At 48.1% G+C, this 25870-nt stretch overlaps 1 protein-coding gene across 2 annotated transcripts in view; it reads right to left on the bottom strand.

The window, feature by feature from the left end:
- Window positions 1-25870, bottom strand: part of GCN1 (GCN1 activator of EIF2AK4) — a 746722-nt gene that overhangs the window by 413970 nt on the left and 306882 nt on the right. The window contains exon 20 of one of the 2 annotated variants that reach the window (XM_086942874.1): window positions 22294-22418. In XM_086942874.1, coding sequence (XP_086799000.1) covers window positions 22294-22418 — 125 coding nt within the window. The remainder of the gene's footprint in view (window positions 1-22293; window positions 22419-25870) is intronic. The other variant, XM_086942875.1, reaches the window with a different exon arrangement.

The raw sequence follows: 25870 nt of genomic DNA, 5'->3' as shown, positions 1-25870 counted from the left end.
CAACAATGCACATCCTGGGACGCGGTGCCAAACCACCTCCCCCAGGATGGGCAGGGGAATCTTCAAAGGCAATCCGCCTTTGTGAGCTTCTCCAGACCACTTGCTGTAATCAGCAACTGGCCCCCACCAGTTCTGGTCCCCACCAGTTCTGACCCCCACTCTGGCGGGAAGACTGGTGGGAAACACTATGTCAGACAGGGGGGGTGTGCCAGCCTGTGCCAACTCCACCTCTCAGGTGGAAGAGGCGAGGTGATGCACAACCCCGGGCTCCAGCCATCTTGAAGATGGGGAGCCCTGCCCAATCACAGATAGGCTCCTACCGCCCTCCCACAGGAGAGGAGCAGGCTAGGGGGTGTACCCACTCCAGGACACGGACCCATTTGTCCCTGCCCTTGCCCTACCTGTAACACCCCTAAATTTAGTATTTAGGGGAACCCTGAACCTATTTCTAGAGATCCAGATTACGAAACAAGAAAGAAGATCAAGGAACTCGAAGACCTGCCGTGCAGCTGCTAAAAAACAGGAATACACCAACTGATTTTGCTCCAGCCCTACCAACCTGTCGACCCTCAAACCTGCTCCTGTTAAACCCTGGCATCTCCAGTGGTCAGTAACCTCAAAAAACCCAGAGGACCTAACTGCCTTGTGACTCTGACTACCTGGGTCTCCCACGAGCAGTGGTACTGCTCAAAGCAAGTAACAAGCCCTGGCATCAGCCCGGAACTGCGAACCCTGCACACTCTGCACCTGCCAAGCCTGGCCTGTGCCGGAGTGAATCAAGACCCTGAGGACGTCCCCCGGCGATTCTGACTTGGAATCCAGTGCTCAAGGACCCTCCTCGACGACCCAACGAGGCCTGCCGCCTCTGGATAAAGGACCCCTCCCACCGCGACCAGCAGGGGGTAAGATCTCCCAACCTCAAAAGACACCCCTGCACCCGGCGCCCCACAGCCCCCTGTGCCCAACTCCTGGGTGCCTACCTATCCACCAAGATCCCAACCTACCCCTCGAAATGTTGGCTGCTCCAGAAGATCCTCCATCCCCGAGCCTGCAGGCTTTGTTCCCTTTTCAAGATCTTTACTGAATAACATTGAGCGCTGGGCGGCTCAAAAGCACCCTGCGCCCAGCCACCCGAGTGCCCCTGGCAGTGCAACCTATTCCCTATTCTACTTCCCCACTTGCCCTGAGTGACCAGGAGCCAGCTCCCACAGCCGCGTGGCCTGCGAGCCAGCAGCCACCAACCGAAGGCCCCCTGCCGCTCATTGGATAACATTGGGCCTAACTACCTCTGCACCCGGCTGCCCCTGTGCCGCTGAGGGTGTACCAACTGTACCTACCTGACCCTGGACGACCCCCGAGTCTATGCCCAGAACCTTAACTTCACGAGTCGAGTACTCACCTGAAAACCGATGACTCACTTTCCTGCCATAGGATAACATTGACTGGTCTGACTCGAAAAATCTTTTAAGTGTGAAGTTTTGAAACTTTAAAATATTCATCTAAAATCAGCCGAATAACGAATTTCGAATTACTTACCTGTGATCAGGAGAGAAGCCAGTACTGTACCTTGTAGCCCAGTACTGAACCGCAAAAGTAATTACAACTGAGTTTGATAGTAAACTAAATTTCTTCCATAGGAAACCATTGACTGTTTTTCTGTGAAATTTCTTCTGTCTACTTTTGAAAATTACAAATATTCCTTAAAAATCGTACCAACTACTAAAACGTAATTACTTACCTGTCTTAGGAAGAGACCCCAGTGCTGAACCTAGGAGTCCAGTACTGGATAACAAAAGTAACGAGAACCTACTTTACCTGTGCTTTGAATTTCCTTCTGTTGGATAACATTGCTAGTTTTTCACTGAAAAGTTTCAGTGTCAACTTTTAAAATACCTTTATGTTCTTTAAAAAATCATTGCAATAACTAAAACGTTTTTACTAAACTGTTTTCAGCTTAGACCCCAGGACTGAATCTAGGATCCAGTCCTGAAGTTACAAAAGTAATCTATAAAGTAATCAGCTGCATTTATGTAGAAAAACCCATTGCGCTCAATGTTAAATTGTGTTTAGAATTGTGTTGCCTACTACAACCATTGTACCTATTGTTTTTACAAAGTGTATTGCCTTTTGCAAAGTAATGACCTGAGAGTACCCATATTGAGAAAAGTATATTTTGATACCTGTTGGTTCTAAAAATAAAACAACTATATCTTTTGATATAAAAACAATTGGCCTGGAGTTCAGTCCTTGAGTGTGTGAAACTTATTGCTGAATGAGTGTGTACAACAGATGCTTTACACTGTCCTCTGGTACTGCCTTACTGCTCGACCAAGCTACCACTTTGGAGAGTAAGGTCAGCACTGACTTTAACCTCTGTTATACCTCTGGGGGATTGTGGACTCTATACGCACTGTACCTTACTTTGGTCCATTATATATAGAGCCACTTTCTCACACATGTAACCTCTAGTAATTGAACCAGACAGCTTAGGGGCACATCTGCTCATGCAGATATGCCCTCACATGTAATATAATGCACCCTGCCTTAAGTTTACAAGGCCTGCTGTAGAGGTGACTTACATATATTCCATGCAGTGACTTGGGAATGGCACCCAGTGAGTGTGCCATGTATTTTCACACTGGATGGTGGGTTCCTTAGGGTGTGTCCGGAAGGACATTCTTTAGTACCCACACCATAAGTATCCAGGGTACCACTCACTACGAACTTATAAGGGTGCCAATTGTGTGCCTATTAGCCCTTGTCACCTTGTTTAAGGGAAAGGGCACTGGCACCCAATTAGAAAGGATCCAGTGCACATCGGTCGAAAAACATCACTACCAGTGGCAAAAAGTGCGAGTGACAAAGACAAAAAGGGGCATTTTCCTACAATGTGTCAATACCGAAGGTGTTTCCTCAAGTTCCTGCCCCTTAAAGCCACTTGAAGACATGGTCTGAGGGCTGGATGTGGACTGATGAGCAAGCACTCCAGAGGTTCTGGACTCCTCCACATTGAGGGGATCTTGTTCTCCAAAAACATCTGGCGTCTCAGTGAATGACTGTTGTTAAATCTTTAGGTGCACCCAATGTTTTTTCCGTCAGTACCTTAGTGTCTCCTTGAAATAAAAGGTGACACAGGACTCCCAAGAGGTCTTTTTGTGCTCGGGGAGAGGCAAAGGTTGTATAGTCTGTGGTGATCGGCCAAAAAGTACTTGGCGTTGCACTGTGGGCAAAATTGGAATGGCGTTTGTTCTATCGTTCTGTACCTGCCTGCATTCTACGAGTTGTTCTGCTGAAGTTTAAGAAGGAATCAACCAATGATTTTGAGATTGAGTGGTCTTCCTCGATCTTGATCCGATCATTAACAATCATTCAGAGAATCGCAAAGATTGCTCTTTTATTGCCTTAGTCATGTAAGAAAGTGGCTCTGTATATACTGGATCAAAGTAGGGTACAGGGTGTACAGAGTCCACAGTCCCCATAGGATTGGCAGAGGCTAAAGTTATATATAAAGTTACTCTCCAAAGTAGTAGCTTGGTCGAGCAGTAAGGCAGTATCAGAGGACAGTGTAAAGCATTTGTTGTACACACTCAATCAGCAAATGGTCTGACACACTCAAGAACTGAACTCTAGGCCAATTGTTTGTATAAAAAATATATAGTTTATTTTAAAACCAACAAGGAATCAAAATATACTTCCTCAGAATGAATTACTTTAGTTTAAATACTTTGAAAATAGGCAATAGACTTTTTAAGTACAGTAGTTACAGTTGTTGCAATGGGCAACACAATTTCAAACACAATGCAACATTGAGCTCAATGGGAATTTCTAGTTAAATGCAATTAGTTACTTGATGGATTACTTTTCTAACCAAAGGACTGGATCCTAGATTCAGTAGTGGGACATCTCCTGTAAACAGTTGAGTAAAAGCGTTTTGGTTACAGTAGTGATTTTTAAGGAATACTATTGTATTTTAAAAGTTGACACAAAAACTTTTTCACATAGATTCACCAATGTTATCCTATGTGAGGAAATTCACTTAGCAGGTAAGTAGTGTTATCGTTACTTTTTCTTACTCAGTGGTGGATCCTGGATCCAGCACTAGTGCATCTCCTGTAAACAGTTGAAAGAATGCGTTTAAGTCATACAGGCGATTTTTAAAGAATATTTGTAGTTTGTGAAAATCAACAAACTTTTTTGGTGAAAACCAGACAATGGGTTCCTATGCAAGGAAATACAAGTTGCTGGAAAGTCTGGTTAAAATTACTTTTCGGGGTCAGTGCTGGGCTAAAAGATGCAGCACTGGGTTCTCTCCTGATAATAGGTGAGTAAATCGGAATTCGTTGTTCAGCTGATTTTAGGTGAATATTTTAAAGTTTCAAAACTCCACACTTAGAAGAATTTCCAAGTGAAACCAGTCAATGTTACCTTATGGAAGAAAAGCGACTTACCGGCTTTGGGGTAGGTCCTCAAATGGCAGAGTTAAGGTTTAGGGCATAGACTCATGGGCCTCCCAGGGTCAGGTAGGTACAGTTGGTATCCCCTCAGCGGCACAGGGGCAGCCGGGTGCAGAGGTAGTTAGGCCCAATGTTTTTTTAATTTTTAAAAAATATTTTTATTTGCTTTTTAAACTGCATGAACATAACAGGCATGACATATGTAATCATCCCTCATTCCCCGGTGCTGCTCCACCCTCCTCCCTCCACCCACCAGACCATCAATCTAATAAGTAAAACGACAGATCTGAAAAATAGTTCCCCAAAAGTCTCTACATCGCAGGGTTCATGTGATTGTCTCCCAGTCTGCATTATGGGCACATGGCTGTCCTCTCCTCCCTTTTTCACAGTCCCCCGTCCAGGCCATGATACTGTCTCCATTTCCCCCACACTCTAGTGAACTTCTTGAGGCATCCCCGAGTTTTGTATGTGACCCTCTCTGCTGCCATATACATATCCATGCCCCTTCTCCAGCCTCCTATATGAGTGGGTATGGGAGCACCCCACGCTTGGGCCACGTCTCTTTTAGCCACCACTAAGGCTAGTGCTACGAAAATCAGGAGTGAGCGATTCAGGTTGACATCGTTGGTTATTCCCAGCAGCACCAGTTTTGGTTCCACCGGAAGGGCCACCTCCAGTACCCTACTCAATTCCCTCAGTATCTTAACCCAGTATTCCTGATTATATGGCACTCCCAGATAATATGATAAAAGTCCCCCTGAGCATGCCCACACCGCAGACAGTTGGTGTCACTAGCCCGCCCCATACGATGCAGCCGTAGTCTGTCATAATATACCCTATGGAGAATTTTATACTGAATGAGCCAGAGACGGGACTTAATTGCAACTTCTCTATGATGCATCAGGGCTGTCTCCCAGTCTACCGTGTCCATCTCTTCCAGGTTTTGTTCCCACGTTTCTCTAAGCTTCCCTAGTCTGTCAGGCATATTATTAATCAAAGTTTTATATGTCAGAGATACTGTTTTGCATGGGATTTGCTTCTGTAATAAGCGGCCCTCGAGCAGGGCATACTCTGGCATGGGAGAGGAGAGCGCCGTCTCTGCCCTCCATGCATGGCGCAGTTGTGCATATTTCAAGTACTGAGTGTGGTGCAATCCGTATTCTAGCCTCAGTGTCTGAAAGTACTTTAGGTCTCCCCTCTGCAGCAGGTCTGCTAATGTAGAGACTCCAATATCGTCCCACCCTTTAAACCCCTTCAGCTCGTGCAGTTTCTTTAACTAGGAACAGTACCATATCGGGGTCTGTTTTGTTGGTTTGTGCGTCCAGCCAATCGTCTTAGTCACTCTCTCCCAAACCTCTATAGTAACCCGCGTCCCTGTGTACAGTATTTCTTTCCCCCTACCCCTGTAGATACAGTGCAGACAGGTGCGGTGAGCCATTGTCCCTCTTTCTAGTCTATACGTGGGGTGATCGGCCGGAGGGTGAAGCCATTCATTTATCGGCGATAAGTGTTCTGCCCAGTAATATGCTTCAATATCTGGCAGGAAGATCCCCCCCATTGTATTGATTGCTTTGCAGTGTATCTAGGGCTATCCTGGGTTGTCGCCCTAGCCAAAGTAATGACCAAAGCTCGGCATTTATATCTTTAAAAACCTGCCGGGAAAGGGGGAAATATTAATTCTGTAGGGCATATAGAAAGCGTGGCAACGTAATCATTTTGAACATTGAGGCGCGGCCTAAAATCGTGAGGGGGAGAGTCTTCCATCTAATAGCATCATTAACAAAGTTTGTGAGCACTCGCTGGATGTTTCTCTGGTGGGAGAGATTTTCATCTGTGGTTACATATACCCCCAGATATGTAAACCCTGTTCCCGTAACCCGAAGGGCACCGGGCAAGAGGGGCCAGACCTCTCCCTGCCTGGGGTTATATAGGATCGACTTGTGCCAATTTATCATATATCCTGAATAGGAGCCATAGCGGCCCAAAAGTGTAAACCACACTGGGATTGTGCTGGCTGGGTGGGTGACATTTAAGAGGACATCGTCCGCGTAGAGCGATATTTTCTCCTCGGACGTATCCGTCTGCTTGATTTTAAACCCTTGTATCTCAGGCCACTATCTCAATGTTAAGGGCGAATAGTAACGGGGATAAGGGATAGCCCTGCCGGGTCCCTTTCCTTATGGGGAATTCATCTGAAAACACCCCGTTCACTTTAACCCTTGCTCTCGGGTCCCTATAGAGGAGTCTCACCCAATTCCGGTACGTGGGACCAAAGCCGAATTTGGTTAACACTTCCTCAAGGAAGGGGCAATGTACTGCGTCAAACGCTTTTTCAGCATCTAAGGACAGAAACATATGTGGTTCCTGACGTCTTGCACCTCTATTAGCCAGTTATGGGTTCTCCTAAGATTTAATCTGGTCGCCCTGTCTGGCAGGAAGCCTGTCTGATCCAAGGGGACCAGGCTGGAGATTACCCGGCGCAGTTGGAGTGCCAGAATCGTCGCCAGGAGCTTGACCTCCACATTCAGGAGAGAAATGGGGCGGTAGGATGCGCATTCCTCGGGGGGTTTACCTTGCTTATCAATAGGGATAATTGTGGCCATACAGAGGTCAGGTGGTAGAATGCGTTCTTGGGCTGCCTTCATGAACAGGGTCAAGAGGTGGCCACTCAGTAGATATGCTGTTTTTTTTAAAGAATTCAACAGGGAATCCGTTCGGGCCTGGGGATTTCCTTGGACGGAGTCTGGCTGGGGCCTCTTTGATCTCAGTGGTCGTTATGTCAACTTCGAGGCTTAGCTTATCCTCCTCAGTTAAGGTGGGAGTCTAAATGCTGTCTGTGTACGGCAGCATATCTTCTATTGCAACCAGGTCTCTAGCCTTGTAAAAATCATTATAGTAGGCGGCCAATACCTGGACTATTTGGACATCTTTCCGCAGGGTTTGTCCCTGCCCATCAATCACCTGTTCTACCCAGCGGGCATCCTGCTCTCTACTGCTCAACCACGCCAGGAGCTTTCCAGACTTATCCCCTACATCATATAAACTATGAAGGGTCGCCTGTGCTTGAGCTTTGGCTTCATCTGTCACTAGGGCCTTGTACTGTTGTTGTTTGTCCACTAGAAGTCGAAGTATCTGTTTGTCCCGTTCTAACACATGCCTTTGTCCTAGCTCCAGGATGTTAGTTTCCAGAGCGTGTAACTCTTCCTGCACTTTCCTTTTCTCCCACGCTATCTTATTTTGGGCCCTGTCGCGCTGAACAGTCTTAAAGGCTTCCCAGAGTATTACACCCGATTGCAACAACCCTATATTTTCTGCGAAGTATACCTTCATATCTGCCCTGAGTCCCCGGAGCAGTTCCTTATTCTGGCGGTCCCATGCCGTCAAGACGCCAACCCCTGCCCCCAACCTTCTGTTTCCCGCCAAGTTGTACCATAAGGGGTGAATGATCTGAGATTCCTTGTACTTGACACTCTGCCACATCCTCAATGCTGAGGGCATGTCGGGGGAGGAAGACATAGTCTAACCTAGAATATACCCTGTGCGCCCCTGAGAAATATGAGTAAGTTCTGGCTTCCGGGTGTAACCATCGCCAGACATCTGTTAGTCCTAGTGTGGCGATATCCCTGGCCGGAGGGGGGCCTTTATTAGTCATCAAGTCGATTCCTCGATCTGTCCATCTGGGAAGACATAACATCATTAAAGTCCCCGCCCACCACGTGCAGTGAGTCTGGTGTGTCCAGAAGGATATCAGCTAGTCCAGTAAGAGTTCTGGTTTGAAGTTTTGGTGGTGCATATATCGAGACTATCGTGATCTTGTGTCGTCCCCATGTTCCCGTTGTTCCCACATATGTCCCCTGTGGGTCTGTCCATGTCCGGGTAGCTACAAAGGGTGGGGATTTCTTAATCAAAATGGCAACCGCTCTGGAGCCTGTCGTGTATCCAGCATGCGACAGAACTTTATACGGTCCTCTGGCCAGAAACCCACATTTTGTTCCCTGAAGGTGGGTCTTCTGTAGCAAGACAATATCCGGACAGGACCAGCCCCCTCTTTATTTTGTTGCCCAGGACGTTCACGTTCCACGTAAGTATCTTGAAACAGCCACTCACATGTGAAGCAGCCTGGGGACTGCCTTCCATCGCAAGAATCATCAGTTGTAAAATGCATGTGTGGTACCAGGAGTCGGGTGACTAGTATACAGGTGTGTGGAATGATCCCATATCTAGCATGCCTTAAAAACATAACTTTAAACCTCGTCAAACATGTAACAAGTTCCCCACCCTTACCCCCAAGAAACAGTTGAATCCCCCATCCAAATCCCCCCATCCAACTCCCCCCTCCCCACCTCCATCCCCCCCGCTGTCCCATCTCCGGCTGAATGGTAGAGAATGAGCTTTTCGGGTGATGGAGGTCTGTCACCCACCCACTCCCAAACTCACAAAATAGGAGAAGCCCGCTCTGAATCTTTAAAGTGACAGCATATAAAGGTGGGAACAAGAGCAAGCAAAAACGAGAAAGAATAAAGACAGAACAAACAAACAAACAAAGAGGGGCGTCCAACTTGCTTGCTCAAAGCGAACGCTACAGATTCTTGGTCAGCCTAATCCGTCCCTGCATCATGAGTTAGAGACCAGGGGTTCCCCCTGGGTCGCCATGGTGTCTGGTGTAGCCTCATGCTCCATCGCACTTATCTCAACCGCCAAAGGATGCAGCGACTGTCTGTCCGACTCCTCCTCCACATCCGAACGCAATTTCTCTGTAAGGCAAAGGAATCAGGACCCCGTCGGCAGGTTAGAGTCAAGGGAACCACCACTCCGATGCCTCTGTCTTTCAGGTCCAATTTTGGGGTATGGAGTCGCCCCTGGAAGTCGTCACCCGCCCGTTGTGCATTCTTTGTAGTTTCGGTGCCCCATTGGACCTCACCATGGGTCTCTCTGCAGCATCCGTCTTTTGGGTACTGGTCGTGGGCCTCGTCAACGAAGGGCGTGCCTCCAGCCATTGCCACACCTCTTCCGGATTTTGAAAAAAGTGGGTTTTATCCTTGTATATTACTTTTAGTGTGGCCGGGAACAATAGCATGTACTGGATTTGGAGGGCTCTCAGTTTGGCTTTTATCAAGTCGTAGGAGCGTCTCTATCTCTGCAATTCCTGGCTATAATCAGGGAAGATCATTATTTGGGCATTGCCTTGTCGGATCTCTCTGAGTTTTCTAGCTTCTCGGAGAATCATGTCTCTATCTAGAAAATTCAAGAAACAAGCTATTACTGGTCGAGGTCTCGCTCCTGCGGGTGGTTTGGCCAGCAACGCTCGGTGGGCCCTTTCTATAATGAAGCAGTTAGAAAATTTATCCTTTGGGAAAGTGCGTAATAGCCAAGAGTGCAGAACTCCGCCATGTTTGTTCCTTCTATTCCCTCTCTAAAACCAACAAAGCGGAGATTGTTGCGCCTTGTCCTATTTTCGGCATCGCCCACCTTCCACAATAGCTGTTTATGAGACAATTGAAGCTCTGCCACACCTTTTCTCATACCTTGTATGGTGTCCTCAGCCTCCCCCAGCCTCGTTTCGGATTCTGTTACTCTTTCTGCCAAATTCCGGAGATCCTGCCGCAAGAGTGTTACTTCCGTGCCCACCGCTCTGATTTTATTCTCAAGGATACAGAAAAGGGGGTGGTGATGAACAGAGTGTCTGAATTAAGCAGACCACTCTTACCCAGTCCAAAGATCAGGGCTTGATCCATCACCGTTATTTATCTCACTGCCCCATCCCAGCTCAGAACCTGGCTATATGCAAATTAGTCTGTCCCTGGCCCAGTGCATCATGGGAACAGGGCAGACCAAACTACCAAGCCAATTCTTCACCAGAAAGGAGACAAGCTACCGGGGACCGGTTTCTGGCATTTCAGCCTCTTCGGCCCGGCTTGCTTGAATCCTGATGGAGCAGTGAGAAAGGGACTCATGTCTGAGTATACCCTGCCACACCTATAGTGGCCAAAAAAGATACAGAAAAGGGGGTGGTGATGAACAGAGTGTCTGAATTAAGCAGACCACTCTTACCCAGTCCAAAGATCAGGGCTTGATCCATCACCGTTATTTATCTCACTGCCCCATCCCAGCTCAGAACCTGGCTATATGCAAATTAGTCTGTCCCTGGCCCAGTGCATCATGGGAACAGGGCAGACCAAACTACCAAGCCAATTCTTCACCAGAAAGGAGACAAGCTACCGGGGACCGGTTTCTGGCATTTCAGCCTCTTCGGCCCGGCTTGCTTGAATCCTGATGGAGCAGTGAGAAAGGGACTCATGTCTGAGTATACCCTGCCACACCTATAGTGGCCAAAAACGATACAGAAAAGGGGGTGGTGATGAACAGAGTGTCTGAATTAAGCAGACCACTCTTACCCAGTCCAAAGATCAGGGATTGATCCATCACCGTTATTTATCTCACTGCCCCATCCCAGCTCAGAACCTGGCTATATGCAAATTAGTCTGTCCCTGGCCCAGTGCATCATGGGAACAGGGCAGACCAAACTACCAAGCCAATTCTTCACCAGAAAGGAGACAAGCTACCGGGGACCGGTTTCTGGCATTTCAGCCTCTTCGGCCCGGCTTGCTTGAATCCTGATGGAGCAGTGAGAAAGGGACTCATGTCTGAGTATACCCTGCCACACCTATAGTGGCCAAAAACGATACAGAAAAGGGGGTGGTGATGAACAGAGTGTCTGAATTAAGCAGACCACTCTTACCCAGTCCAAAGATCAGGGCTTGATCCATCACCGTTATTTATCTCACTGCCCCATCCCAGCTCAGAACCTGGCTATATGCAGTGTAAGAATTGGCTTTTGTAGTTTGGTTTGCCCTGTTCCCATCATGCACTGGGACAGGAACAGACTAATTTGCATACAGCCAGGTTCTGAAACTGGGATGGTGCAGTGAGCTAAAAAACGGTGTTGGATCTAGCCCTGATCTCTTGACTGGGTGAGAGCTTTCTGCTTAATTCAGAGACTCTGTCCCTCACCACCCCTTGTTGTAAATACTGATTTTATTCTCAAGGGCTTCACGGGATGCCTGGATTGCATGCATCAACAGGGCTGTATCCGAACGGGTAGCCGCAGATTTACCATCTGCCTGGGGCGCCGATTTGGTATAGCGGTCAAGTGTGCCCTGTCTGGGAGGCTTAGGGTCCTTTTCCTTCGTCCTGCCCATATTGCGCCGCGAGGGACCACAAACCTGCAGAGACGGTCCTATCGTGGCACTGTCCAGCAACGTGCACCCCCTCACTTCCCTCAAGTCCCCCTCCGGCCAGTCCCCCCCGACGCCACGTGCCCATGTACCCTTAGCAGAATATTTACCCCTGTGACCAGATATCACCCACCACTGGCTCGCCACGCAGGCAGGTAGGGAGGCGGGGTCAGAGTCAGTCCCCTGGATGGCCAAGTCCACGAGGGCCAGGGGTAGATCAAGCAAAACTGAATCAGTTCTGGGCTGCCAGATCACCTGCAGCTTGTATGGCTTGGCGAGAACAGTTTATGAGTTAATGTTGCATAGTTGTGTGTGCCCAGACAGCCTCATCCTGGTAGCAAACGCAGCACTGGTTGCATCCTATGACTGCCTGTTATTACAGTAAGAAGCCGCTCCGTGCCACTGTCCACAGCTATGCGCCCAGCTTCTTCAATTGGTTGCACTATTTCTTGTATTGCGCACTTCAGCTCGCGCACACCTCGGGGGGGGGGGGGAACAGTCTCTCAGGGTCCCTCCTCTATGCAAGGGGGTCTCCCTCGGTCTCTTCCAGGTGACTCCCCCAGGTCTCTACCACCAGGGTCACGGAGCCTCCCCTGCCACAATCTGTTCCCAGGTTCTTCGCGGTCTCCTCCCTACCGAACCGGGAGGAGGGTCGTCTGTTCCCACCGCAGATCCCCGCGGCCCAGCGCCTGCTCTCCGGCCTCCGCACGCGCAGCGGCCAGCCCTCACCTTCGGGGCCGCTGCTGACTGCCGGAGCAGCGAGATCCAATCCAGGCGGCAGCTCCTCCGTCCGCCGCTTCGCTGCTCCCTTAGGGCAGTTCTGGAGGTCCGTTATCTGCCTCCGCTCACCTCAGGGACATCGGCGACCAGGCGCGGGCGTACTTCAGCATACCTGGGGCCCTCTTGAGCCGTCAGGGTCTCTAGCTGCACCGGCTCTCCCTTCAGCAACACAGCGGCACAATTTTTGTTTGCGCTTGCGGGCCTCCGAACCATTCTTCGTCACAGCGTTTAGCGGGCTAGCCGCGTCCTCCGCACACAGTCTTCTGCTGTCGGGCAGTATTGGACCCCCAGGAGTAAAAATATGTGGTCTCCGGGACTTCAGGCAACCAGAATTCACGACTGATCATTTTAGTTCCTATGTTATCCAATGCGGTTGGTGGCTGCTAGCTAGCAGGCCATGCAGCTGTGGAGCTGGGCTCCAGGTCACTTGTTCAGGGCAAATGGGGAAGTGGATTAGGACAAAGAATGCACTACCACGGCCACTCAGGCGGCTGGGTGCAGGGTGCTTTTGAGCCGCCGAGCGCTCAATGTTAGTCAATGGAGATCATGGAAAAAGAACAAAGGATGCAGGCTCGGGGACGGAGACTCTTCAGGAGCGACCAACACTTTGAGGGGTAAGTTGGGATCTTGGAGGATAAGTAGACACCGAGGAGTTGGGCCCAGGGGGCCAGGGGGCGCCGGGTGCAGGGGTGTCTTGACGTCGGGAAATTTTACCCTCTGCTGGTCGCGGTTGGAGCGGTTTCCTGTTTTGAGACTGCAGGCGTCGTCTGGGTCGTCAAGGAGGGTCCTTGGGAACTGGATTTCAGTTCACAATCACTGTGGGGACGACCTCAGAGTCTTTGTCCACTCTGGCACAGGTCGGGGTCGGCGGGTGCAGAGTGGCCTGGATTTGGGGTTCCTGGCTGGCACCAGGGGTATTGCTGTTTGAGCAGAACCACTGATCATGGGAGTCCCAGTCTTTAAGAGGTTTGAGGAAATATAAATTTTATGGTCAAGTTGTGTTCCCTAGCGCGTACCCCACCGTCTCCATGTACCAGCTTAAAGTGCATATAACTTCCCTCCTGTGCCAGCTATGAAGACGCAAATACATTTGCGTCCAACGTTAACATGTCCTCTTTCAGACCCACCCTGAATGGGTTAATTAGTCCGTTCCTAAGTATGCTATGCCAACGTCTTTTTGTAGTGTACCTTACACGTTTTTCTGCTCTGGCAAAGTAGGCCCTGAATTTCTGCCATCGAGCCTTTTTCTGGCTTCTGACTCTGAAAGCCTCAGCCCAGGCTGCCTATGTACCCGTGAACTCTGACTTACTTCCAGCGCGGCCCACCGCGCTCAGCTCAGCCTACTGCCTGCCAAGACTGACTATAACCTTCGAGTTATCTGTTCCGCTCCTCGAAAATACATTCCTGCCTACTAGCTTCAGTAAACATCCCCCTCAGCTACAGAGCCAAAGGGCCGACCTGTCTCAGTGCAAGTAATTCATAGCCTCTGTTACCATGCTCCCATGGAAGGCCCCATGCCCCCACGCTTCTCATGTAGACACTCAAGCGCTTATACACGCACTCACAGTCAGTATAGAATAGCTTCTGCCCCAGAGACCTTTCCGTTCAGATAATATGGTTCCCAAACATCAGATATCAGATATGATAGAAGTACAAGTTGATCTGACATGCCAGACTTCTGTCTCTTTCCGTCAGTGTAAATGTCAAGTCCCCTGCACCCTCCAGTTTCACGTCAATCACACGTCATGCAGCTGCGCGCGCATCCAAGCTTCTGATTTCTGCTGACATTGCAAACATTTCTGTTAGTGCCACCCCTTTTGTGACACCTACCTGTGACGTTTCTAGCACACACCTCCAGTTCACGCCTAGTCCACGCCTTCTGATTACGTACTAGTAACACGTGGATACTGTTATCTTGTTTTCTCTCAGCTGTTACGCCTACTGTATTGCTTTCTATGACATGAATTAAGTATATAAGCTATGTACTGTCAATAAAATGTAGCGCTCTATCCCTTCTTCCACCCCTGTGGTGGGAAGAACATGATATTCTGGTCTTGACCATTCCTTTTTGAGGAATAAAACCCCTAAGAACTCTAACACCACGGACTCTGGTTTTTTCTTTCCGATTTGAGTTATTATTGATTAAGTACTTACCTGCATAGAAATTAAGACGGTAAATTATATATTTACATCAGGTTCAAGGCTGGAAGGTCCTCCGGGGTTTTCAAGGTTGCTGTCCACAGGAAACACTGGGATTTAGCAGGAGCAGGTTCAAGGATCAACAGGCCTGTAGAGCTGGGGCCAAGTCAGTTGGTGTTGTCCTCTTGTTAGCAGCTGCATTGCAGGTCGCCTACTTCTTGATCTTGTTTCTTGTTTTCTAATCGGGATCTGAAGAAGGAAGGTTCAGGGTGCCCCTAAATACTAAATTTAGAGGCATTACAGGTAGGGGAAGGGCAGTGACCAATAAGTCTCTGTCCTGGGGTGAGTACACCCCCTATCCTGCTCCTCTCCTGTGGGAGGGGGGCAGGAGCCTATCTCTGATTGGGCAGGGCTACCCATCCTCAAGATGACCAGGACCAGGAGTTGTGCTTCACCTTGCCTCTCCCACCTGAGGGGTGGAGTTGGCACAGGTTGGCACACCCCCTTTTCTCACGTAGGGTTTCCCGCCAGTCTTCCCGCAAGAGTGGGGGTCAGAACCGGTGGGGGCCAGTTGCTGGGTACAGAAAGTGGTCTGGAGAAGCTCACAAAGGCGGCATGCCTTTAAAGCTTCCCCTTCCCTTCCTTGGGGAGGAGACCTAGCACCTCGCCCAGGACGTGCATTGTTGCAGGCTCAGGAGAGCGGATGGCTCTCTACCCAGGGGTCCAGCAACATGTCTGCTGGGTGGCAGCCTCTCAGACAAGATGTGGATTGTAGGTCAGGGGGAAACTCCAAGTCGCCCTTTGTCATGTATTTGGCATTAAATCCCACACTGGCATCAGTGTGGATTTAATGTGCTGATATCTTTGATATCAAACTTCTCAGTCTTCAGTGAAGCCATCGTGGTGCTGTGGAGTTCGTAATGACAACCTCCCAGCACCATATACTCTTAATGGCAGCACTTACAGTGCCTAGGAATGGTCCTGGGTACTGTAGGGGCACATGGCTCATGCGCCTGTGCCCACACCACTGGCATAGCGCATCCGCCTAGAGGGGTGACTGATGGATGCCAGGGCAGTGTGTTTGTGGGCATGGCAGACAGAGATGTGTGCCATGTCGACTCTGTTTAGTTCTGCACCAAGACACTCAGTCTACTAAGGCAGTGTGTGTGTGCCCGGGTACAGGGTCCCTAAGGGTGGCACAATAAGTGCTGCAGCCCTTAGGGGTCTTCTCTGGTCACCATGCCCTGGGTACCTAGGGTACCATTTACCAGGGGCTGACAGGTGGACAGAGATGCCAATTGGGTTTTAGTTTCAACACAGTTTTAGGGACGGAACACAGGCCCTGGGCACCTGGTTGGCAGGAGTCCAGGGCACACTCAGTCAAAGACAATCAGCAATTCAGAAAAAAGTGGGGGCATACTATACAAGAAAGATGGCACTTTCTCACACTCTTTTATTGCCTGAGTCAAAGTTACCCAACAGCTAGACCCCAGAAAGGCACAGGGAATTAGTCGATCTCTAAACTGTTACTGAATAATGTCCTAACCAGATGTCTTCACCATTTCAAGCCAGGTACATCAAACTTTAAAACGAAGTCAGTAGCACAAATATGACAAAAGGGATATTATTCAGGTCATGAACCTGAACTAAGACTGCTGAGGCAGCGATTCATTCACAGCCAGACAATAGCCACACTGGATTTAAGGCTTGCATCAAGTGATCCATGTCACCCCCAATTCCAATAAAAAAACAGTATTTCATATTCACTCAATGTCCATTATGCAGAAAAACATGATAGGAATATGCTACTTACCAGTATGCATCTGTTCTTGGCATGTAGGGCTGCTGACATTCATATCTGTGCATAGATCGCCGCCTAGTGTTGGGTCTGGATGATTGCACATTGTTGTCCTGGAAGAGTCTTCGAAGTATCACTAGATAGGTGGCTCCTCCCTTGGACTACAGTGCGCATGGGCATCCTCTCCATCCCCAGATTGTTTTTTGCCATTGTGGCAGAGATGGAGTATAGTATAGTAAGAGATGGCCATGCAAAGAGTGAATGCTACAGCTGCGACAGGAGGCCGGTGGGCGATATGAATGTCAGCAGCCCTACATGCCAAGAACAGATGCATACTGGTAAGTAGCATATTCCTTTCGAGGCATGTGGGCTGCTGAATAAATATCTGTGCATAGAATGTATAGCAGTATCTCCATTAGCGGTGGTTGCCCGTGCCAGCTGCAGCAGTCTGAAAAAGAGTTTTGAGAACAGCCTGTCCTACAGCAGCTTGCTGTTTGGAATGTACATCTAAACAATAGTGTTTGGTAAATGTATGTATGGTTGACCATGTGGCTGCTCTACAAATTTCGTGCAAAGGAATATTTCCTAGAAAAGCCATGGATGCCCCTAGTTTGCGTGTAGAATGCGCCCTAGAGGGAACTGTTAAGGTGCGTTTTGCCTTTAAGTAACATATCTGAATACACTTAACGATCCATCTGGCTATACCGGATTTAGAAATAGGGTTGCCTTTGTGTTGTGGTGAGAAAGCAACAAACAGCTGTTTTGTCTTTCGAAATGCTTTAGTTCTATCTATATAGTATAGCAGAGCTCTTTTGACATCTAGAGTATGCAAGGCCTTTTCAGCAACTGTCTGTGGATTTTGAAAGAACACTGGCAGGTCTATTGTTTGATTTATATGAAAATGGGATACCACTTTTGGCATGAATTTAGGATTTGTTCTGAGAACTACTCTATTCACATGTTCTTGAATGAATGGCTCTTGAATAGTTAGGGCTTGCAGCTCACTAACTCTTCTAAGTGAAGTAATGGCAATAAGGAAAGCCACCTTCCAAGTAAGAAATTGAAGTTCGCATGAGTGTAGTGGTTCAAAAGGAACGTTGTGTACCATGGTTACCTCGCCCATGTGGGAGCAACTAGGATATGCGCCAGTGAATGTTGGCGCATTTTACGTGCCACTAGCGGTATTAATGGAGCTGGGGGGGAAGCGTACGCAAATTTGCCTGACCAGTTCATCCATATAGCATTGCCCTGCCACTGTGGATGTGGGAACCTGGTGGCAAAGTACTGGCATTTTGCGTTTTCGCTTGTGGCGAACAGATCTATCTCCGGTTGTCCCCACTGCCGGAATAATGGTTGGAGCACATTGGGGTGAATCTCCCATTCGTGCATCTGTTGACTGTGCCTGCTGAGCAGGTCGGCTATTTGATTGTCCTTGCCTGGGAGGTTTTCTGCCATGAGAAACATGTTACTTTGAATGGCCCATTTCCACACACTCTGAGCTAGATGCGATAGTTGTGGGGAATGTGTTACTCCCTGTTTTTGAATATAATACATAGCTGTCATGTTGTCCGTCCGGATCAACACAGTCTTGTTGCATCAGTGTTTCTTGAACGCTTTTAGTTCTAGAAAGACCGCCGTCAACTCTAGTAGGTTGATGTGCATCTTTTTCTGTTGTATAGTCCATAGACCCTGGACTGTGTAGTGCAGGACATGGGCTCCCCAGCCTAGCAGGGATGCGTCCGCCGTTATCACTATTTGTGGGACAGGCTCCTGGAACAGTCGTCCTTTGCAAAGGTTTTGTGGATTCCACCAATGCAGAGAGTTGTATGCCCGACTGGTCACCAACACTAGGTCTTTTAATTGCCCCTGAACCTGGTTCTACTGCCTTGCTAGACACTCCTGTAGCAGACGCATGTGTAGTCTGGCATGAGGGACTATGAATATGCACAAGGCCTTCATGCCTATTAGCTGCATAAACACTTGAGCTGGCAATGAGTGTTGTGGCTTGAACCTTTGTATTAATGATTGCATTCCGTTGATTCGTGCTGTGTTTGGATATGCTTTTGCTGCTAGTGTATGTATTGTAGCTCCCAGGTACTGTTGTACGTTGGAGGGTTGTAGGTGTGACTTTGGATAGTTCAGCGAGAAACAGACTGTGCAGGAGATGAATTGTCTGACATGTGGGTGGCACATTGCTGGGCCGATGGCGCTTGTATTAGCCAATCGTCCAGATATGGGTACACATGAATGTGTTGTCTTCTGAGATGCGCCGCCACTGTTGCTAGGCATTTTGTGAACACCCGTGGAGCTGTTGTTACACCGAATGGTAGGACTTTGAACTGGTAGTGTTGTCCTTGAATTGTGAACCTGGGATACTTTCTGTGAGCAGGGTGTATTGGTATATGAAAGTATGCGTCTTTGAGGTCTAGAGTTGCTAGGAAGTCTCCCTGCCGCAGCAGTGGTAACACTTGTTGCAGAGTGAGCATGTGAAAATGTTCTGATAAAATGTACTGGTTGAGGGGCCTGAGGTCCAATATTGGTCTGAGAGAACCGTCCTTTTTGGGAATGAGGAAGTATAGTGAGTATACTCATGTTCCTTGATGTTCTAATGGGACTGGTTCCATGGCCCCCTATTGCAGCATATTGATGACCTCTTGCTGCAATAATGTTATATGTTCCTTTGACATTGAGTTCTAGGCAATATCCATGTTGGATAATTTGTCTGACCCACTTGTCTGTAGTGATGGTTAGCCAGACTGGTAGGAACTGTTGTAGCCTTCCCCCGACCGGTGTTGTATGGTCTGGGGGTAGTGCCAGGAAGTCACTGTTTGGTATTAGTGGAGGATCTATTGGCATTGCCTCCACGACCTCTGCCCTTGTTATTATTTCCTCGGTATCCACCACGATTTGTGTTTTTATTGTATGTGGATTGCGTATTACTCTTGTATGTGAAGGATTGCTGCGATGTGTTACCTCGCGCTCCTCCTCTGTAGTTTGAGCGACGAAAGGAGCCTCTGAGTTGTTGGGACTGAAGAGCCCCCATTGACTTTGCGGTATTTGTGTCCTTTTTCATTTTGTCCAGAATTGAGTCAACTGCTGGACCAAACAAAAAATCTGGATTGATTGGCTGGTTAAGAATTGTGTTCTAGACCTCAGTCTTAAATCCAGATATGCGAAGCCATGCGTGTCTCCTAAGCAGTACACTTGTGTTGATAGATCTGGCAGCTGTGTCTGCCGCATCTAGAGCACCCTTAATAGAGGCATTGGTAATGAACTTTCCTTCCTGTACAAGTTCATCGGCCTGCTCTTTAAAAGGCTCAGGCAAGTGTTGGAGAAGTGGTTCTAAACTGTCATAGTGCACCCTATCATATCTAGCCAACAAGGCTTGAGTATTGGCAATTCTCCATGAGTTTGCTGCTTGAGCAGCTACTCTCTTGCCTGATGCTTCTAAAATCTTTGACTCCTTGTCAGGAGGAGGAGCCTTTCCAGTAGTTTGAGAATTTGCACGCTTTTGTGTGTTGGAGACCACCAGTGAGTCCAGAGGCAGTTGTCCCCTGATGTAAGTAGGGTCTAATAGTGCAGCCCTATACTTTTTTCAATTCTAGGGTTAATGACACATGCCCTAGCAGTTTCTTTGAATATGTCATTTGCGTGCTTTAGGACCCCTTTTAACATGGGAAGTGTTTTGACAAACTTTTCTGATGTTGCAAGAGTATCAAACAGAAAATCTTTCTCTATAGGATCTGCATGCATTTCTACACTATGGTAGAGCGCTGCTCTATCTATTAATGAGTTGAATGCCACCGTGTCTTCTGTAGGTGATGGCTTAGCTGGGTATGCAGGTGCGTCTATAATGGGTTGAGCCTCACAGGGTCTGGGTCACCCCCCATGGTTGTGAATTGGGGTCTACATTTGGGTTTTGGGGATATCCAAAACCAACATCTGTGTCATGATCTACATCTGGGTTGTAGTCAGAGCGTGTAGGTGAGTATGGTGCATATGGAGTAGTAGGCATAGTTGGAGAGATAGGCTCGAAAAGAATAGGAGAGGTTGCAAAGTCTCTTTTCTTTTTGAGTGGAATAGTAAAAAAGTCTTCAGAAGGCGCTGGTCTTTTCTTCCTTTTGTAAACAGTCACTTTCCCAGTATTTGGGTCAATATATAGTTTAGACTGATCTTCTGTAGAGGGGTCTGGATGGATGATCTCCTCTTCCACAGTCTTTTGCCTAGGTGCCACTGATTTAGATTTGACCTTCTTCGGTTTGAAGCTTTGTTTCGGTCTGACCGTTTTTGGTGCCGGGATCTGCTTTTGAGGTTTTATGGGCAGTGTCTGTCCGACAGGTTTTGTCGGTGCGACGTCTTTCACAGGTTGCACCACCTTTTTTGGACCGATTGGTTTTATTAGTTCGACAACCTTTATCGGGAGTCCTGGCTTGTTCGGCTGCACAGGTGTTCTTGGAGCCTGTGACTTCGGCTCAATGCCCTTCTTTGGATCGGTGGGCTTCGGCTCGGCGCCCTTCTTCGGATCAATGTGCTTCGGCTCGACCGTTCTTGGTTGACTTTCGGTTTTGTTTTTGGGTCGATGGCCGGCTTGGGCGTAGCCCCTTTGGTTTCGTAGACCAACTTTTGGCCTTTTTCGGCTGTCGAACTGGATTTTTTCGAGTCGACAGAACTTTGTTTCGAAGGTTTATATGGAACGCTGGCCTTCGGCTCTGCGCCCTTTGTGTTTATCCCCTTCGGTTCGACCATGTTCGGTCCGAAGACTGTCGTGTCGATGACTTTCGGTTTCGATTGAACCGGTCTTGGATTACGTGTTTCAAAAGGCTCTTTTTGTATATTCTTAGCCGGGCTGTATTGCGGGGCTATAGAATCAGTGTTTAGATCTTGGCTAAGGCCTGTTGGCGATGCCTCGACCTGAGTCTCTGATATAGGTGTAGTGTCTGTGGGGGGCGTTGTACTCACGGTTCGCCCCCCGTTGTCATCGAAGTCGTCTTCGACAGCTACGATGTCTTGGTCGTATTCATCGACCTCGACGATGTGTTCTTCCTCGTCAATATAATATTCAGAGTCGAGCTAGGAGTCTTGATCCTCTTCTTGATCCGAGTCTTCAACGTCTACTGCATCTCTTGCCTCGCCACCCGCCGATTCCGGATCGTCTTTTTGGACCGGAACTGGGCACAAGCTAGGCAATTGTCTTCATTATGATCTGGTGATAAACATTTGTTGCATACAGGATGCTTATCTGTATGCGGGAACTTTGAGTTGCACTGCGGGCAATATTTGAATGGACTTCGTTCCATCGACCGTCGGTCCACGTGGCGTCGAGAAGGCCCAAGGGCCCGATTCGACCACCGGAGTGCACGTAAATTGTGAAGAACGCTTTTCGGTACCGATCGAAAACAATACAGACGAATCCGAAGGCGTTTTGGCCTATTCGAGAAGTTTATTTCGATTCCGAACTTGGAGTACAGGAAATTGCATCTGAACCCAAAGGCGGAAAACAACAATCTGGGGATGGAGAGCATGCCCATGCGCACTGTAGTCCAAGGGACGAGCCACCTATCTCGTGATACTTCGAAGACTCTTCCAGGACAACAATGTGCAATCATCCGGACCCAACACTAGGCGGCGATCTATGCACATATGAATTCAGCAGCCCACATGCCTCGAACACACAGTTTCCAATTAGGATTTTGCCGTTTATGCATGCAATTAGCAGGACAGCATCTTATGCTGCAAAGGCCTGTACCAAAAGAGAGGTGTGCTAGCACAGCAAGGCACTTAAGGAGAATGATGCTAGCAAATATCAAAGCAACCTCATATCTGGCATAGAAGGCTTGTAATAAAAATAATAGGTTCAAGGAAGCATTTTACAGCTTTAGGCCGATACCTGGTCTATGATTTTTCCAGTAGTGATTATGGGAAGAATAGCATCAAGGTGCTTATGTGCAAACTCCACTGGGTCCAATTTCATCTTGAGAAGCAAAGCTGGCCAGAGGCCAGGTTGGGCGCCTACTGCAAGGTAAAAGAAGAGGAAAGAACGATCTAACTACAATAACAATAGTTATGCGGAAGACAAAACCATGGATACATTCTGAGGAATCACACATTTATACACATCAACTAAAATTGCCCTTGGCACAACCCCCATGCACCTTCAGTGGGTGAGACAAACCCCCCACAAAGACACTTCAGTCAGACCAACACATCCACCTTCTTGCTATGATCGCGTCTTCCAACCGTACAGATGGACTATGATAAGCCTAAAGCCCATAACTATGAACAAACTCCACTTAAACATGCCCCACCAAGGAAAGAAAGAAAGACTAACACCCACACAGAACTTCAAAGGGAACATAATTTACTCATGTAGCAAAAAACACCATTAGACACGTCTGCACACACAGCAAAACATTGCTTACCTGCTGTAATGATCTTTCTGGTGAATACTTTTAGCTAAATGTAGATTGTTTGCCTGTAGAATAATCCTAGGTGTCAGACAGGATTTGGAAACCCCAAAGTTCTCAAGTCGCTAGTAGGGGGTGCTGGCTTCATTCCAATACCTGGAAGTCATGCTGGAGGTAGTCACCAAGGCCATACTGCACCTTTCCTGGCACAGAACTTATGTTTCCACTCATTTTTTCCAAGCCTTCCATTTGAGTGAATGGACAGACATTAAGTAGTTCAGGTCCAAACTTGAATTGGGGCATTATTTACATTCCCTAAAACAGTTCCATAGAACAGGGAGGCGGGCAGTAACAGTGAGCAATCTGCAGGTATATAGAATATCCACAGAAAGATTGTTACTACAGGCAAGTAATATGTTCTTCTGATGGATTCTTCCACCATCAAAATCTCCACCTGTACTACATATTCCAAAGCAGTACTCTTCCTGGGGGAAGAATAGAGGATGGTTAGATAAGGAAGTCCTGCAGAACTGATAGGGCAAATGGGCAAAAGTGTCTAGGGATGCCCATGTAGGTACCTTGCAGATCTCACGGCAATGGTGGCGGTAGTCGAAGAAACCAGGAAAATCATCGATGCAGGAGGATCAGTGGCAGTGATCCTCCTGGACCTCAGCGCAGCATTCGACACCGTCAACCATAGCATCCTTGCCCAACGCCTGGAAAACCTCGCCATCACTGGGAAAGCCCTCGAATGGCTAAAATCCTTCCTCCACAATCGCTCCTTTCAGGTGGCGGAAGGAGACTGCATCTCTAGGGAAACCCCTATACGTTGCGGAGTGCCCCAGGGCTCCTCACTGAGCGCTACACTCTTCAACGTATACATGGCACCTCTTGAACAAATCGTCATCCCCTATGGCATTAAACTCTTGACATACGCGGACGACACACAGCTGGTCGTCTCCCTCAGCCAGTCAGAACCCCCCACCATTGATCTGTATTCCTGCTTGGAGAATATAGTCAGCTGGATGAGCGACTCCCACTTAAAGCTCAACGGGGAAAAAACTGAGCTAATGGTACTAGGCAACCAGTCCCACTTCCGCCCGGAGTCTCTCTGGCCTTCCAGTATGGGCCCACCACCAATCCCCAAAACTGATATCAAGAGTCTGGGGATTTGGCTGGATGACAAACTTACTCTCAACACGCAGGCCAAGAAAACTGCAGGAATTTGCTTTGGCCTGCTCCGCTCCATCCGTAAAATTCTCCCACTCCTACCATTCCAGTCAAGAAAATTGGTTATGCAGGGCCTCATATTGTCTAGACTTGACTACGGCAACGCCCTATATCTTGGTTCCCCAAAAAAAGTCATCTCTAGGCTGCAGGTGGTGCAAAATGCGGCCGCCAGAATTCTCACTGGCACCAAAAAACGCTGCTCCGCCAAACCTGCACTCAAGGAGCTCCACTGGCTCCCGGTTGAACAAAGGGTGCAGTTCAAGGCCATGTGCCTAACCCACAAAATCCTGCATGGAAAAGCCCCCCCGGTCCTGAAAGATCTCGTGACCCCTCACACGACAATCAGAACCCTACGTTCAACCAATGCCCACCTGACCAAAATACCTAAGATCAAAAAAACACGTTTTGGAGGTCGACAGTTCTCATTTCAGGCGTCCAAGATGTGGAATACTCTTCCACCAGACCTTCGGGCCCAACCTAATCTCCTATCATTCCGCAAATCCCTGAAGACATGGCTGTTCCCCTGATCTCTTCTTTTCCCGCCGGTCCCCTCCTCTGGAGTTGATAGTGGATTTCAATTAGCGCTGGGACGCTCTCGGGCAGCCATGCGCTCTATAAATCTCCAAAATAAATATGAGGCTGAAGATTTAGCCCTTGTGGAATGAGCGCTGAACCCTTCTGAGTGTTCTTTCTTGGCCAAAGCATAGCAGGTCCTGATGCAGAGGATGATCCATCTGGATAGCATCAGTTTCTGGCCTGCTTTGCCTTTCTTGGCATCGCAGTACTCAACAGAGAGCTAGTCATCCAGTCCCATATCCTCGCGTGGCAAGTAAGAAACAGACCACCCACCAAAGACCCAACTTATGAAGTCGCTCCTTCTAATTTGTGTGGTGGCTCAAGGGATAAAAGATCAGTAGGGTGATGGACTGACTTATGTAAAAGGAGTCAGTACTTTGGGAAGAAAAGCAGAGCTGGACAGAGATCAAGGACTGTAATTCACTGACCCATCTCACCAATGTAATTGCCAACAAAAATGCTTTTTTTTTTAAGGTTTACATCAGTGACTGGCAACTGTGAAGGTGGTTAAATGGAGACTCCAACAAAAACTTGACTAAAAGATCAAAGTCGCAATGGGCATACAAAAAGGGAGTTGGCAGATAAAAATGAGTTAACCCCTTCAGAGAACTTATCACAGTAGGAAATATGAACATGAAAGGTAGATCTGGGAGACAGAGGAACGGCAAAAATGCCTTAACTAAGCCAACATCAGACCACCTTTGGGCTAGGAAGAGAGTGAACTTAAAGATCTGTGCCAAATGACACTGAATAGGATCTATGCTGCTGTCTGCGCACCATGAAAAAAAGCTGTTCCATCTTCCAGAATTAACAGATTTTTATGAAGCAGCGACTAGCTGACAGGATTATGTCGACCACCTCCAATCGAAGGTAAAAGGAGCCTAAATATCCCCATGTAATCTCTATGCATGAAGGTGGAGGCCTTGGCAATTTGGGCAATGCACCAATCCACCTGACAGAAAGAAGGTCTGCCCTGAATGGCAGCCTGAGCAGGGGATATAGGGATGCATGCCTAATGGCTATATACCACACCTTCCTGTGCCAATTTGGGGTTATTAAAACAAATTGTGACCGGTCTTCCTTAACTGAAGGAATCAAGGGGGAGGGGCGTGCAGTGCAGTTGAAAGTTTCACCTCAACTGAAATGTGTTTCCCAAGCCTCTGCTCAACCTATATTGGAAGGCACAGAACTGCTAGCATTGAGCATTTTCAGAGGAGGTGAAAAGTCCACTTGAGGATCGCTCCACTGAGTGAA

This window comes from Lissotriton vulgaris, chromosome 11 (assembly GCF_964263255.1).
Source record: "Lissotriton vulgaris chromosome 11, aLisVul1.2, whole genome shotgun sequence".
Lineage (NCBI taxonomy): Eukaryota > Metazoa > Chordata > Amphibia > Caudata > Salamandridae > Lissotriton > Lissotriton vulgaris.
Note: the sequence above shows the minus strand (reverse complement) of the source record. Positions and strands in the feature narration are given on the sequence as shown.